The sequence below is a fragment of the Malaclemys terrapin genome, chromosome 4, assembly GCF_027887155.1.
Source record: "Malaclemys terrapin pileata isolate rMalTer1 chromosome 4, rMalTer1.hap1, whole genome shotgun sequence".
Classification (NCBI taxonomy): Eukaryota; Metazoa; Chordata; order Testudines; family Emydidae; genus Malaclemys; species Malaclemys terrapin.
The window spans coordinates 80,391,759-80,407,559 of NC_071508.1; the positions used below are offsets into that span (position 1 = coordinate 80,391,759).

Sequence of the window (15,801 nt, forward strand, 5' to 3'; positions counted from 1 at the left end):
TATAAATAATTATACTTTATTGTGTAAGTTCCAAATATGTGCTCATATATGCTCATCTTGGACACAAAAAATACAGATAGTCCTTGTCCCAGTCTACAAGATGAAATGGGAAAGATGGGATACACCGGGTAGCCCACAGGAGGGAATGCCAGAGAAGGATTTATGAAGTATCATCACATCCCTTCTTGTGGACGTTATCAAAGTAAACCTTTATATAAGGGATCTGAATGAAAAGAGGGTGGAAGCTTGGAGATCTATAGGAGCAGGAGCTCCAGAGCTAATTCCTTGGGCACTTCCTGTTCTACATCTGATGACCAACAGCATGGATCTGAGGCAACATGCCGCAGCTGCTCAGCCAAGCTGCATTTAGAGATTTAGCTTTCTGTTGGAGAGGCCTTAGGAGACGTTGTGTCCTCTAAATAGAGAAGACTGCAGAGCCCACTTCTGGCTGGTGATACAGCTTGTGAATGGCCTTGGGTGCGGCAGTTTGCTGATCAAGTGAGCCCAGGAGTCCTTGATAATGCCAAGCAAGTCAGGTGCAGGGGAAAACATTTATCCTTTCTCTATGGGTTGAAAAAGCCATCTATGCAAATCCTCTTCTGTACAGAAAAATCCAGGAGGAAGCAGTCTTGGGAGTAAGTTTTCTGTGACAACCTGGCAAGCCTGAACTTGCCTTGAATCCTCAGTGTTCAAGAAGCCCTTAAAGCCTGATTACCAGACTATAATTGCTATTGCCAGCAGGACAAGGGGAGGGGAAGAAGGGACTGAGGGAGCTTTATAGTGGATGTGGCTTGGGCATCCCTCTTTTGGTGGGAAGAAAGTAGTACGATTACTGGAGAAGCTCATAAGAGTGGGGGGAGCAGTAGAGCTCATCGTGGCTGGGCTGCTGAGGGAGTATTTAGCATGTTCCCCTCATGGATGTGTGAAGAGGTGGGAGGGAGAGCCAAGAGGCTGGTGGTAAAATTATTTATGGTGCAGGAACACCTTGGAACCGCTGCTATTGAGGCTCTTCTTGCTATGGTGGCGCATGAAGAGGCTCTAACTGTAGCTCAGGCATGCTGGACTTCTTAGTAGACCACATGTAGTGCCAATGATTGAGTCTCATCAAACTAGCCCTGGTCTGGGTCCTGGAAGGTGGCCAAAGGAGAGCTGGGCCCACTGCTCACCTCAGACCCCATATCAGCCAAAATTCTTGTCTGTGCCCTGAGCGGGGATGGGGATAGAGCTGAAGTGCCTGGGGCAGGTGCAACAAAACATCCTACCCTATGCCTGGTCACGTCATCACTACTCTTCTGTGCTTTGATAAGGCTGGACCAGGGAAGCCTCCAGCAAAAACAGTTTAGGTTTTGACATCTGAATATTCCATTTTTAAAAAATAGGTTTAATTTTCACACTGTATTAAGCTGGTGCTGAGAGAGCAAATCAAACATGGTTCAGCCTTGCTAGGGGGTACACCTGCAGTGCAAATTCATTGACGATGTTTTGCTACATCTGTATTATAAGGACACCTTCATTTATACCACATACCTCAGGCAGCCACAAGAGGAGGATTTCACTCTGGGCTTTGTGAATGCTGGCCAGGCTCGGCGTACAAGGGATTGGCCTCAGACAGTCCCTGGAAGACGCTGATCTGAAGTTGAGGAGGCCAGGATTAATTTTCACATCTCCAGACAGCTTGGATATGGATTTGCTTTCTGAAGCCTTGTCATACTGTCAATAAAATACATCACTGACTTCCTGTCAACAACTAATCTAACAGATCTGCCCACAAAATCTCCACAACCATGTAACTCTAGATAGGCAGATGTAAATTATCATCATTACCAATAGAGTCATGTTTGCAACTAAGAGCGAATAAGATTCTTGTGTTGCTCATGTAACAGATCCTGTTAACCAGGATTCCCTAGGTGCAAAGCATTTTATCCTACCACTGATAATTACCTGTCAGTGATGCACTCACAGAACCATTAAGTCTCCTACATTGTCCACCAATAAACCATACCGGTACTACTTTGTGATTGTCTGTTTTGTACAGCACTGAGCACACTGCTGGCTCTAAACAAATAACAACTCATCATCATACTAAGTATTCTGTCAAGGCTACGTGATATCCCACAAATGCACCTTCCAGACATTTTAAGAACAGATTGCAAGGATAAGGGAAAAGCGGTTTCTAAAATTCACTTGTTCTTTTTCTGAGCAGGGAGAGAGGCAGCATGACTTAGTGAACTGAGCATTGGGCTGGGAGCCGGAGATGCATCTGATACCGACTCCTTTTGTGGCCTCACTTTAGCTCCCTGCCTCAGTTTCCCCATCTTTAAAATGGGAATAAGAAGTCACCTACTCCTGGCAGTGATATAAGGATTAGCTAAATGTCCATATGCTGCTTAGGAAATACAAAATACTAAGTATTATTATATGTAGCTTTCCATATGGCCTCAGTTCAGAGAAATTTAGAATTGGAGAGGTTTCAGCACCATCAGACCATACCAAATATGATAGGAAAGAAAAGGCAGCAGATAGTAATGCAAGCTAAAAGCTAACTACCAAACAGTTGTAATTTCTGCATTGTTTGGGACTCCTTTGAGCAGCTGAATATAGATATATATATATATTATTTTCTATTTAGTAAATGTCAATTCCCTCACTGCCCAATGTTTCCAGCTGGACAGCAGTGGCTCCTGTTTACTTAATGTCTGTGCAGCAGCAGCATTGCTAATGTCAGCACAGCTCTTGGAATGGTACTTGCCTATTAACTGATGTTGCTGCAGAGCCAATAGGGGAAGCATACCAAAAAGGATCAGAGAGAAGGAAACAATCTATCAGAGACAAAAACTCTAACCTAAGACCATTTCTCTGCCAGGTCATAGTGGAACTGACGGTAGGCTTTTGTAGTCTGGAGAATTTTTTCTAACAAAAACTTTAACATGGGTAGAAATTAGACTTAAGTAAATTGATGCATCTCTTCAGAGCCTAGAGACAAGCAGACACCCTCAGAAAGGGACAGTGGGTGTGTTCACAGGGATGGAATGAAAAGGGCAAGGTATTAACAGCTCCTGGGTGCTGCACTGCCTTTCAAAACAAGTAAGACCAACACTGAATTCCAACCTCAGCCCCTTCCAGTAACAGGCGGAGGAGAAATCAAACCAGTTTTCAGCCTTCAAATGCATTGTGACCCCCAATGGCACATTGCTCCAAACAGGACTGTGAAGATAACACTGGGGGAATCACAGGAACATGGGAATTGCCATGCCAGGTCGGACGGGGGGTCCATCTAATCCAGTAGCCTGTCTCTGACATAGTATCTTCAGAGAGAGGTGCAAGAAAACTCTCTGTAGTGGCTGGCTTATGCCCTAAAGCAAGAGGGCTTATATCCCTAGTTTATTTTCTCTCATTATCCTTATAAATATTGGATCCTTTAAAAATTCTACTAAGCAATTGGCTCCAATGATACCTTGTGGCAATGAGTTACACAGGTTAATTGTGGGTTGTTACAAACAAACTATTTCCTTTGATCAGTTTTAAATTTGTTTCAAGGGCTGCGTTCCTGCTTTGCCACTCCTGCTAACTGTCTTTGCTGCTTAGCTGGCTTCAGAACAGAACAAAGACATTTGAAGATAAAGTCTAGTTTATCATAGGGTAAGCTGAGAAGAGCACACAAGAATTCCTCCTCCAAATCTACTGACAAATGTAAGAACTGAGGATCAACTCCTGGGCTCAGAGCTGAAAAAAGTGTGTGTTCACGTCACTGGAGAAGGGGAAGTGTCCTTGAGGAACAAAGTGCTAGTGAAAACAGACACTAAAGGAGAGTGAAGGAAACAGCGCCAAGAATCTTCAAGAAGCATATGCAGCTGTGGCTGCAGTGAGATTCTCAGGCTATGTCAAGGTCAGGGTATTCACTCTGCTTTGCCCAGAACATAGTAGGCAAAATGCAAAGCTTTGCCACCACCAGAGCAGGTCTACCTGGTTATTGAAACACATGCACCACTCACCACCACACAAGGAGCTCTGCCTGAGTCCCTCTGCATAGTGTGCCAAACATTGCTCCCACTGAAGCCAGAGGGAGTTTGGCCCAATGTATTCATATGCATTAGCAGAACTGATAGCCACTGCATGTCCAGCACTCTTAACTGACACAAACAATCTCTGTAACAATGGAACTCACACGATATGCTCTGCTACCCCCAGTCACACTAGAATATGAAAGAGATGGAATTCTGAAATAAGGTGATATGACAAAAGGAGATTTCAGGTATAACAAATCCACTGTCTTTCATCCCAATTAATTCTACACCTGTGCTCTAATCAGTCCATATTTAAATATTACAAAAGCATAAAGGCTTTAACAATCAAGCTGCCAGTGCTCTTTTCTGGGCTACTAACACACAAAAGAATGGGGACATGTGATAAAAGGAGAGACAACACAGAGAGTTCCTCCTGATGGAGAGTGAGTTGCAGCACTTAGAATTCAGCCAGTGGCATGTATGATATAACCTACGGAAACCTGCCCCAGGGGATTTTAAAACACAAACACAGCAGAATGTCATCATAATAGGCAAAGTCTGTGTCAAAAAATTCTAAGCACACAGCATTTTCTCCAGTTCTGACACCTTTTTAATAGAAATCACTTGTTTAGGAAACAAATAGCACTTTTATAATTTTTACAATGTTTCTTACCTTGATCTTATTTTAAGTAACACTAGGAAGACCTCAATATCTTTTATTTTCCTTTTTAATTTAAAAAAAGTTGTTTTTTCCCCAGATACAAAGATTTTGCCCTTGCATAAAAAAACAGTGCCCAAAACGATGACACAAGGACTCACAAAGACTCACTGTATCTCACTGACACTATTACTTCTAATCTATACCATGCAAGGTCCCATCTACCTCTTTAATTAGACTGTCAGCCTGAATAACAGCTTTTCTATTCCTTATTTATTTTTCGTTACCAAAAGAAAGAGAGGAAATGAAAGAAAAGGACATTTCTCTGTTCAGTTCACACATCTGGGTCATGTGCTGCTTTGTTCAGGATATTTTTGTTGTTTTATAAATATAGAAAAGGGTTGGAACCTCGTTTTCAAGTAAAGTCATTGATGCACATTTTCCCTTGAGACACCCCTTTCAATGCTTCAACTCAACCATTTTGGTCCCCTCTTCTCCCTCTCCCAACAAAGGCTTCCTGGATCAACTTGAAGATCCAAACCAATCCAATTCTCCAATGCATTTCATTTGTCTAGTGTTAAGAAACAGGGTTAACCCAAAGCTGCCAGGACAGAAAATCCCCAGCCTGCACATGTGCTCGTTACTCAGTGAAAAATCCATCCCCATTTTGTTTTGTACATCTTCTGTCTAAACAATAGTAAATACTGCTTATTTGATAGACTTGTCCCCTCTGGGCACTGGGATTTGTTAATTTATACTTCTGTTTTTTGGTTTAATAGTACTGAGAGTTTAGAAACAGGAAAAGCCCACAGGCTCTTTGGACTTATTTTTTCCCTAGCTAAACAAACTGTTCTGCAAATAAGGATTTGAAACCTGCTCTCCTCCCTCATCCCTGCTCCTCACCCCAAACAAAAATAAAACAAACCTATAGTGGCTGTGGAGGCTGCTGCAGGCACACACTGGTGTAAAATATAGAGAGAGTAAATATATTATTTCACTTGGCATGGTGCTGGCAAAGAACCCCCAGCTGGCACTATTCATGTAACATGATCCAAACTTTGCATGTACACACAGAATAAGAAGGATCAATTGGCAAACTCCGGTGCCGCCTGGCACAAGCATCTTCACGCTCTCTCTGGAACCAAAGAACTAAAGAATTCTGCACTTTCCAGAAGAAATCCGGTTTTGCTTTTCTAGAGTTTCATTATTTTGCTGCTCCTCCTCGCCGCCACCTCCCTCGGCTCCTTCTTACTCCACTGTGTTATTTAGTCTCATCGCCTTTGTTACAGTTCACCATGCAGCCCTGGGAAGGGGCTGGGGCTGGGGCTGGGGTGGAGGCGGCAGCATTAGCATTGTTAGTTGAGTCCATGCCATTGGAGATGGCTACTGAATTGACCTCAGAGTTTATGGATTTTGAAAGGTCAATGCCTTGGATGAGGCGGACCAGCTGTTTTACCTTCTCCAAGGAGCTGTGCATCTCCTTCTGTTTTGCCAGGATGGTATTCTTCATTTCCATACATTTCTGCAGCAAATTAGAACAACAAAAAGCTCAACCATTACACCCATAAGGAAAATTAGCAGAATGGAAGAGGGTAAGGAAAGGAATTTGGATGTTCATCAACCCAGGTATAGGCATCTAGCAAGGAGGAGAGTTCCAGAAATGGCTGCACCTGGAAGTTCACTGTCCCAGCTTGGAGGAAGACAAACCTCAAAGCTGCACACACAAATTAATTAATATTTACAGACAGATAAGTTAAATTGCCAGAGCTACCACCTGCTCTGCCCCCATTTATGTCATTTCCCTTACAGATTAGGAAATCACCAGAGATGCCTCCATCCTATTGTGTTTCTTCTGGAGGAAAATATGGGATTAATGTCCAGCTGAAATTAGCAAGTTTTGATTATTTTCTATTAGTATTGCATTTCTGAAATTCCTCCAACTCAGATCTGCAAATGCAGGCATCCTGTAAGAAGAGCTGACCTTGTTGAGAGCACATATGTCCTGCTAATGGGATAGAGCCTTGCTTTCACATACAGTTTTGCCTATTTTAGCAGAAACATCATTCCCTCCCCATAAATAAAAAGGGGGACTTGAAGAGAGAGATGCAGTGCCCTCTTCATTTAAAAATCTTATTTTCTTGCCATTTTTTTCTTGCATGTTACCAAAAAAAAAAAAAATCAAGAAGCTCTAACAACAGGCAAGGCAAATTAACTTAACCACTTGATGTCAGGAGTCCATGGTTGAAACTCACTAAAAGAAAAAGGAGAAGGTAGCCAATACCTTCTCTATGGATGTGGTTCAATTTAATGATGTATAAACCACATAGGCCCCAACAGATGTCCTGCAGAAAGATGGTATCTTTTTTAAAAAAGCTTTGAAGCCTTTTGTCTACATTGATCTTCAAACCCTCCTGGTCTGAGTCCAACTTTTAACATGTATCTGACAGCAGCAGAAAAACCACCACCACAACTGGAACTAATTGGCCCCATGTTGGCAGTTTGAGTTAGGTAAATAATGCGTGGTCCATGGAGAGTAGACTGCCCTCTTCACCTATAAATAGTTCTTCTAGGTCAGGGCTGAAGCACATTGGTAAGTGGGTGCTGCCCATGCACTGTTGCTTGCCAGGTCAGGTCAGCCTAGCCTTCTGGTGGTAAAGAGAACGTTCTAGTCCTCAAAGCTGTTAATCCAGCACCTTTCACCACTATGATATTTATTTTCTTAAAAGGATATAGGTAGCCTTTCCATATATATTATTTATCTGAGTTATTCTACTATGTTCAGCATTAGATATCTTTGGACATCAGACACCTTATAAATATTTTTTTAAATAGAAAAAAAAATATCCCAAAGTATGTGAGGGTGAGTACAGTGAAATACACTAGAAAAGTGTTCTTTGAGATGTGTTGCTCATGTCTATTCCACAACAGGTGTGTGTGCTTGCCACGTGCACTGGTGCCGGAAGTTTTTCCCCTAGCAGTACCCGTAAGGGAGCGCTCCAGTGACCCCTGGAGTGGTGCCTCCATGGCGCGGTATAAGGGGCACTGTGCACTCCCCCCACCCTCAGTTCCTTCTTGCCAGACAACTCTGACAGAGGGGAAGGAGAGCGGGATGTGGAATAGACATGAGCAACACATCTTGAAGAACACCAGTTACGAAAAAGGTAACTGTCTTTTCTTCTTCGAGTGATTGCTCATGGGCATTCTACAATAGGTGATTCCAAGCTATATCTGTTGGAGGTGGGAAGGAGTTCACAATTTCTCAGACCGGAGCACAGCCCTGCCGAACCCAGTGTCATCCCGGGTCTGGGAGACGATTGCATAGTGTGAGGTGAACGTGTGGACTGAAGACCATGTAGCAGCCCTACAAATGTCCTGAATGGGGACATGGGCCAAGGTGGCAGCCGATGAGGCCTGTGCCTGAGTCGAGCGTGCCTTCACAATTGGCGGTGGAGGGATTCCTGCCAGGTCATAACAGGTACAGATGCACGAGGTGGTCCAGTTGGAGAGCTGCTGAGTGGAGATTTCAGAGTAGCAGCCGTGTTAGTCTGTATCCGCAAAAAGAACAGGAGGACTTGTGGCACCTTAGAGACTAACAAATTTATTAGAGCATAAGCTTTCGTGGACTACAGCCGAAGAAGTGGGCTGTAGTCCACGAAAGCTTATGCTCTAATAAATTTGTTAGTCTCTAAGGTGCCACAAGTACTCCTGTTCTTTTTGAGTGGAGATTGGCCGACCTATCATGTGCTCGGCTGAGGCGATGAACAGTTGCGAGGACTTTCTGAGTGGCTTAGTCCATTCCAGGTAGAAAGCCAGAGCTCGTCTCACATCCAGCATGTGGAGGCAGTGCTCCTCACTGATGCATGGGGCTTGGGGCAGAGGACCAGCAGAAAAATGTCCTGACCCATGTGATAGGCAGAGACCACCTTCGGGAGGAACAAAGGGTGCGGGTGGAGCTGGACCTTATCTTTATGAAACACCGTGTATGGGGGTTCGGAGGTGAGGGCCCTGAGCTCTGAGACCTGCCTAGCCGACGTGATCGCAACCAGGAAGGCCACCTTCCACGAGAGGTGTGACCAGGAGCATGTGGCTAGCGGCTCAAACGGGGGCCCCGTGAGATGGGCCAACACCAGGTTTAGGTCCCACTGTGGGACAGGGAGACTTAACATATGGAAAGAGACAATCTAACCCCTTAAGGAATCAGCCAGTCATAGCATGGGAGAATACCGTGTGGCCCTGCACCGGTGGATGGAAGGCCAATATGGCTGCCAGGTGCACCTTGACTGACGAGGGTGCCAGGCCCTGGGCTCTAAGGTGAAGGAGATAGTCCAGAATAAGCTGGATCGGGTGGCCACCAGGGAAAGACCCTGCTAGTCCGCCCATCTGGAAAACCGAGACCACTTTGCCAAGTAGGCTCGCTCGGCGCGTGGAGGGCAGCCTGCTTTCTAGAAGGACGCGCCGAACCCCTTCCAAGCACATCCTTTCCTCCCGACCTAACCATTGAGCAGCCACGCCGTGAGGTGGATTGCCACTAGGTTAGGGTGGAGGGTGGGAGAACAGGTCCGGGCGGGACGGCAATGGCCACTGCGGGGCGACCGCCAGGCCCGTGAGGGCCCTGTACCAATGCTGCCTGGGCCATGCCGGGACAATCAGAAGGACCCCAGCCTTGTCCGTCTTTATCTTTTCCAGGACCTTGCCGATCAGCAGGAACGGGAGAAAGGCAGAGAAACTGGCCTGACCAGGACAGGAGGAAGGCATCAGAGATAGCGCCCTCCCACCCCCAAGAGCAGAACTGGGGGCAGCGACGGTTCTGCCAAGTCGTGAACAGGTCCACCTGGGGAGTTCCCCACACTTGGAAAAGTCTGTACACCACCTCTGGGTGGAGAGACCACTCGTGCTGAGAGGAGAAGTCCCTGCTCAAGCGATCTGCCCACGCGTTCCAGGCGCTCGGCAGATGGAAGGCCTGTAGGCAGATGTCGTGGGCTATACAAAAATCCCACAGCATGAGGGCTTCGCAGCAAAGGATCGGGCCCCGCCTTGCTTGCTGATGTAGAACATTGAGGCCGTGTTGTCCATGAGGACCCTGACCACCCGGCCCTCCAGGTGTGAGCGGAAGGCCATGCACGCCAGCCGTACCGCCCAGGGCTCCTTGACATTTATGTGGAGGGTCAGATCCTGAGCTGACCATAGACCTTGGGTCTGAACGTTCCCCACATGGGCCCCCCATTCCAGGTCCGACGTATCGGACACCAGCTCCAGTGACGGGGGGCCTGCCCCTGAACTGGACCTCTTGGAGCATGTTTCTCGGAGAGGACCACCCTGTAGGGAGGTGATCATTGGCTTGGGTACCGTGAGGACTTTGGCCATCCTGTCCCTGGCCTGGGAGAACTCAGAGGCCAACCAGAGCTGGAGGGGCCTCATCCTGAGTCTGGCGTGAAGGACCACATATGTGCACGCCGACATGTGACCCAAGAGCTGGAGGCACGCTCTGGCTGTTGTCACTGGAAACCTTGTGACCGTGTCTATGAGCCCCTTCAGGGTCTTGAACCTGTCCGGTGGGAGGGAGGCTCTGGCCAACGAGGTGTCCAGGACTGCCCTGATAAACTCTATGCGTTGAACTGGAACTAACGTGGACTTGGTGTTGTTTACCAACAGGCCCAAAGTGGTGCATGTGGACAGAAGAAGCGCCACATGATCTCGCACCTGTGACCGGGAGGTGCCCTTGACCAACCAGTCGTCCACATAGGGGAAGATCTGGACCCCTCAGCGCCTGAGGTAGGCCGCAACCACCGACATACATTTTGTGAATACCCTGGGGGCAGTGGACAGGCCAAACGGGAGGACCATAAATTGGTAGTGTTCCTGCCCCACCGTGAAATGGAGGAAGCATCTGTGCCCGTCAAAGATATGAATGTGGAAGTACGCGTCCTGCAGATTGCGGTGGCGTACCAGTCCCCGGGATCCAGGGAGGGGATGATGGAGGCCAGGGAGACCATGTAGAACTTGAGCTTCACCATGTATTGGTTCAGGCCTCGCAGGTCCAAGATGGGCCTGAGTCCCCCTTTGGCCTTCGGGATAAGGAAATAGCAGGAGTAGTACCCCTTGCCTTTGAACTCCCCGGGTACCACTTCCATCACTCCTAGGCCCAGGAGCCGCCCCACCTCCTGCTTGAGCAGAGCCTTGTGCGAGGAGTCCCCCAGCAGGGACGGGAGTGGTTGGGAGGGAAGGAAGTAAACTGGAGGGTGTAGCCCCGGGAGATGGTGTTGAGGACCTACTGGTCCAAAGTCAGCCACGACCACTCTGGGAGGAAAGCACACAACCGATTGGAGACGGGAAGCTTTATTGAAGGTGGATCCGTGTTGAGAACTGGCAGGGCGCCCCTGGGCATCCCGTCAAAACCGCCTTTTCCCCATTTGCTTGCCCTTGGAGGACCCAGGCTGGGGGGCAGGCCGAGACTGCCTCTGTGGGTAACCTCTTATAGTCCCGCGACTTCTTATAAGCGGTCTCGTATTTTGGGTGGTTGGCCTGAGCGGGACTCTGCTGCAGCTTGAACTTAGGTTTAGCTGGAGCCGGAACATAGAGACCCAGAGTCTGGAGAGTCGTGCGGGAGTCTTTCAGACCATGCAGCTTTGTGTCTGTTTGTTCCACAAACGGAGCTTTGCTGTCAAACGGGAGGTCCTGCAGGGAGGTCTGTGCCTCGCTGGACAACCCAGAGAGCAGGAGCCATAACGCCCTTCTCATGGACACCGCGGAGGCCATGGACCACGCGGCCATGTCCGCTGCATCCAAAGCTGCCTGCAGGGTTGCCCTGGCAGCCGCTGTACCCTCCTCCACCAGCGCTTTGATCTCCTTCCTGTCGCACTCCTGGAGGGAGTCCTCGAACTTGGGCAGGGAGCCCCACAGATTGAACTCATACTGGCCCAGGAGAGCCCGGAGGTTTGCCATCCGTAACTGGAAGCTCGAGGACGAATACATTTTTCTTCCAAAAGAGTCCAGCCTCCTTGAATCTTTATTTTTTGGGGTAGGGGCTGGTCGGCCCAGCTGTTCTTCTGGTTGACCAACTCGACCACCAGGGAGTTAGGAGCAGGATGGGTGTATAAGTATTCATGCCCCTTGGCGGGTACAAAATACTTGCATTCCGCTCTCTTAGAGATGGGGGCCAATGAGGCCAGGGTTTGCCACAGGGCATTTGAAATTTTCGCCACCCCTTCATGGAGAGGCAGGGCCACCCTGCCAGGTGCCAAGGAGGACAGCACGTTAAACAGGGAGTCCGAGGGCTCCTCCATCTCCTCTGCTTGGAGGTGGAGGCTTGATGCCACCCTTTTTAAGAGTTCTTGGTGGGCCCTAAAGTCCTCCTGTGGGATGGATGGAGGAGGGGCCCTAATCGTCTCATCCGGGGAGGATGAGGAGACCAATGCGGTACTTTGGGTGTCCACCGGCACCGGAGGGTCCACCACCTGGTTGGTCTCCGGGCATGGTGCCGAGGATGTACGTCCCACCGACTCCTTCCTTGGAGGTCTGGAGGGGGAGGCCGATGGTCCTGCTGAAGCTCCAGCCCCGAGTGAGCCCCCACCAGGGGCTGTCGGGGGCCACGGTGCCCACTGGTACCATTGGGCCGGCCACAGGGCCCGGTGCCACTGCACCTGCTGCGGCACCAGTGGAGCCAGCTGTTCGGCCTGGCTGGCCTGACCCATCGATGGACGACTACGAAGGGAGGCCGGGCTGACATACGACCTGCCACTGTCCCTGGAATGGCCGGAGCGGCAGCGCCGGGAGCGATGCTGACCATTGGACCGCGATCCTGACGTGGCGGACCGGTACCGTCGGTAACAGCTGCTCCATGATCAGCTACGGCGGGCGAACCCACGACGGTGAGACACTAGTGATCGATGCCCGGGTCTGCGGAGGCGGTGCCGTGGCGTGGTCCTGGAGCGGGACGATGACATTCGTGCTGTGACTGGCTGCGATAGGCGACATCTGCCTCGGTCCCGTCGGTGTTTGCTCCTCGAGGCGGAGCGGTGCCGAGAGTCTTGGTCAGACGGAACCCAACCAGACAGCCTGGTGGGCGTCGAGGGTGATCCACGTGGACTTTGCCCTGAACGGTTGCTGGGCAGCGAATGGCATCGGGAACATTCCCTTGACCGAGACCGGTACTGAGCCGGGGGCGACTGTGGAGATCCCAGCGGCGGCTTGTCCCTGGAGCGCGGGGCCAACATCGGCGGTGCTCCTGGTACTGGCATGGACATGACATAATCCGGGCTGCCTGCAGGGCCTCCAGTGTGGAGGGCATCCGGACATCTGGGGAGGCCTGCTCTGAATGGGCCGGGCTACTCCGCTCGACTTGAGTCAGAGGCCTACAGGCCAGTGGGGATCAAGGACTGCCCGATGTGGGTCTAGCCTCTGTCCTGGGTTTACTCTGGTGCCGCGGTGAAGGCCTCTTCCTAGCCTTCTTGGCGTGCCCAGTGGACGGGGAGCGGTGTTGACTAGTCGATGGTGCCAGAGGGTTGCCGCGCGCCGACACCGCGGTGCCGACTCGGAGCAGCGCGCCGGAGCCAGTGTCAGCGCCAACTCCATCAGGATAGCCTGGAGCCTAATGTCCTTTTCTCTTTTGGTTTGAGGATTAAACGACTTGCAAAGCTTGAAGCGATCGCTGAGATGGGTTTCCCCCTAACAGCGTAGACAGTCCCCGTGCAGATCACTCAGTGGCACAGATCGCCTACAAGTGTTGCACGACTTAAAACCTGGGGCATGGGGCATGCCCCGGCCCGGGTGCTCTAGCTAAACTAAACTAACTAAACAACTAACTAACTACAGGTACCATACACTGAACAAATAAGCAGTTTTGGGGACGAGCTACAGGAAAGCTGGAGCAGAGCAGTTCCAAAGCACCTTCACTGGCGGTAAGAAGGAACTGAGGGTGGGGGGAGCGTGCAGCACTCCTTATACCTTGCCGTGGAGGTGCCACTCCAGGGGTTGCTAGGGCGCTCCCCTACGGGTACTGCTAGGGGAAAAACTTCCAGCACTGATGCACGTGGCTAGCACGCACACCTATTGTGGAATACACATGAGCAATCACTTGAAGAAGGACTGTATGATGTTGCAAATGTTGGCTATGGAACAGAACTTAGCATTTATAGTTCTCTGATATTAACATGGGACCTCCTGAGGGGCTCATGTTTATATGTGGTGACTTAGGAGTCCACCTTGTGTGTGATGATGAGAGAAAGTTACATGCTAACACATAGGTTCTAGTTATTACTGTTACAAAACAAGGTGGAAAACCTAGTTTCTGGTTAGGGGGAAAAAGTGTGGGAAGTTGTAATTAACGTTAGGCCGGGGCACCCAAAGTTTGCCCAAATGAAGACTGCCTTGGTCACTTGTCAGGAATCTGAGGGCCAAACCTGTAACATGGAGATCACTACCGTTGCTTTAATTTTAGATATGAGGGGCTATGCACCAATGCAGTAAGTCACACCATGCAATTTGGCCTACTGACCCAGAATAAAATGAAGCATCAGATATTAGGACCTGTAGCTACTTAGGCTGCTCCTCTGTAATAAAAATAAGAGCCATAGAGTCCATTATACATCTCCATGGGTGATGTTTGTCAACTGTTGGTATTATGGGTTACTGTACATCTGCAAGGTACAGCTAGCATGAGTTAATGTAGCTGTACTTTAAACATCCAAAAGATCCAAAGGGCAAGAGAAAGAGCAAAGCTCAAATAGAAGCTTACCCAACTCCCACTGACTTCTATGGAAGTTGGATCAGGCCTACAGTACCAGTCTCCAGACTTATGCTCTGCCTGCTTGCATGGTGCTAGAATGAAAAGGCTGCAGAGAACAAGTGTAGCATTACAGCGGAGAAAAATACTTACTGTTATGGAATTGCTGAGCTGTTTGACCTTCTGCTCTAGTTGTTCTCTTTCTTGTTTTAAATCTGAACTCCATTTAAGTAGCTTCTGTTTCTCCTCTTCTTTTGCTGTAAAAGGGAATAATAATCCTCTCAATGATGAATATTTAAAGAGTCCCTGTTATGCCCTTCAGATGGAGTCTCTAAGCTACTTTATACAATGGACACATTGGATCATACCTGAAATTGCACCTGCATAAATGAAGAGTCACATGAAGCTTTCACAAAGTACCCAGACTGCCCTTTTCACATTATTACTTGGGTTATCAAGTAATCAATTCCTCTTTAAAACAAGTCCTACCCAATACCATTCCCAAAATAACATTTTACAAACATGAAAGCAATGCAAAGGTGTTCTCTGTTTTCCTACCTGCTTTGTATGCAATATATGAATGAACAATTGCTAAAGTCCCTGGCCATGGGATTGCTTCTTCCTTCTTCAGCATCTGAAAGAAAAGAGTGTGTACATTTAACTGGCACACATTTTACCTCTGGGAAAGGGAGAAAGAAAAAGGGAAGAGACAAAAAGAGAGGGTGAGACAAAAGAGTTTCTTTCATGGCTATCATTAGGCACAACCTGTTAACATAATGCCTTGCAATCCTGTTCCAAGGTTCAACAGAGGGAATTATTTGCATCTGTATTATAGCCTCCACAACAGAGGCCGATTTATCACAAATGTCAGCATTTTCTCACTCCCTCATAACCACAAACATCTTCTGCTCATGAAACTTAACAGGTTAAAGAGGAATGAAAAGACAACGTATCTGATCTCAAACTTGCCAGAGGACAGGAACATGGCTTCATGGCTCAGACAAACTGCTGATCTAAGTTGTTCCTGGAAAGCCTCTGCACCACACATATGAACTTCACACTTTTAAACAGATAAGACATGACACTTTCCCATCTCCACCTGCTCTCAGGACCACGTTACTGGTGTTGCCGAACTCTCCTTATAAGGATAAGCATCATACTTATCTTTAAGAGGATACACAGATTCCCTCTTAAGATACCTTATTTAGGGAGGAAGAATGAAACTTGGTAGCTCACCAGAGGAATGACCCAGGGGACTGAGGCTGGAATCACTCTAAAGCAAAACGTCTCTGACACTTTTTAATTTATTTTCTGGTAATTTTTCAGTAAAACATAAACCGGCGCTGGTGGTGATGGGGGTGAGTGTGAAAGCAAGGCTGTGCCCCCTCTTCCTTCAGCTACAACCACGTTGAGTAATT

General features: G+C 48.4%; 1 protein-coding gene across 7 annotated transcripts in view; it reads right to left on the reverse strand.

Moving 5' to 3' along the window:
• PHF21A (PHD finger protein 21A) overlaps positions 1-15,801 on the reverse strand; it is a 289,517-nt gene continuing 273,716 nt past the window's right edge. For all 7 annotated transcript variants that reach the window (XM_054024656.1, XM_054024658.1, XM_054024659.1 and 4 more), the window contains 3 exons: positions 14,942-15,017; positions 14,537-14,640; positions 1-6,184 (listed from right to left, as the gene is read on the reverse strand). In XM_054024656.1, the coding sequence (XP_053880631.1) occupies positions 5,924-6,184; positions 14,537-14,640; positions 14,942-15,017 (441 nt within the window). In that variant the 3' untranslated portion in view covers positions 1-5,923. The remainder of the gene's footprint in view (positions 6,185-14,536; positions 14,641-14,941; positions 15,018-15,801) is intronic.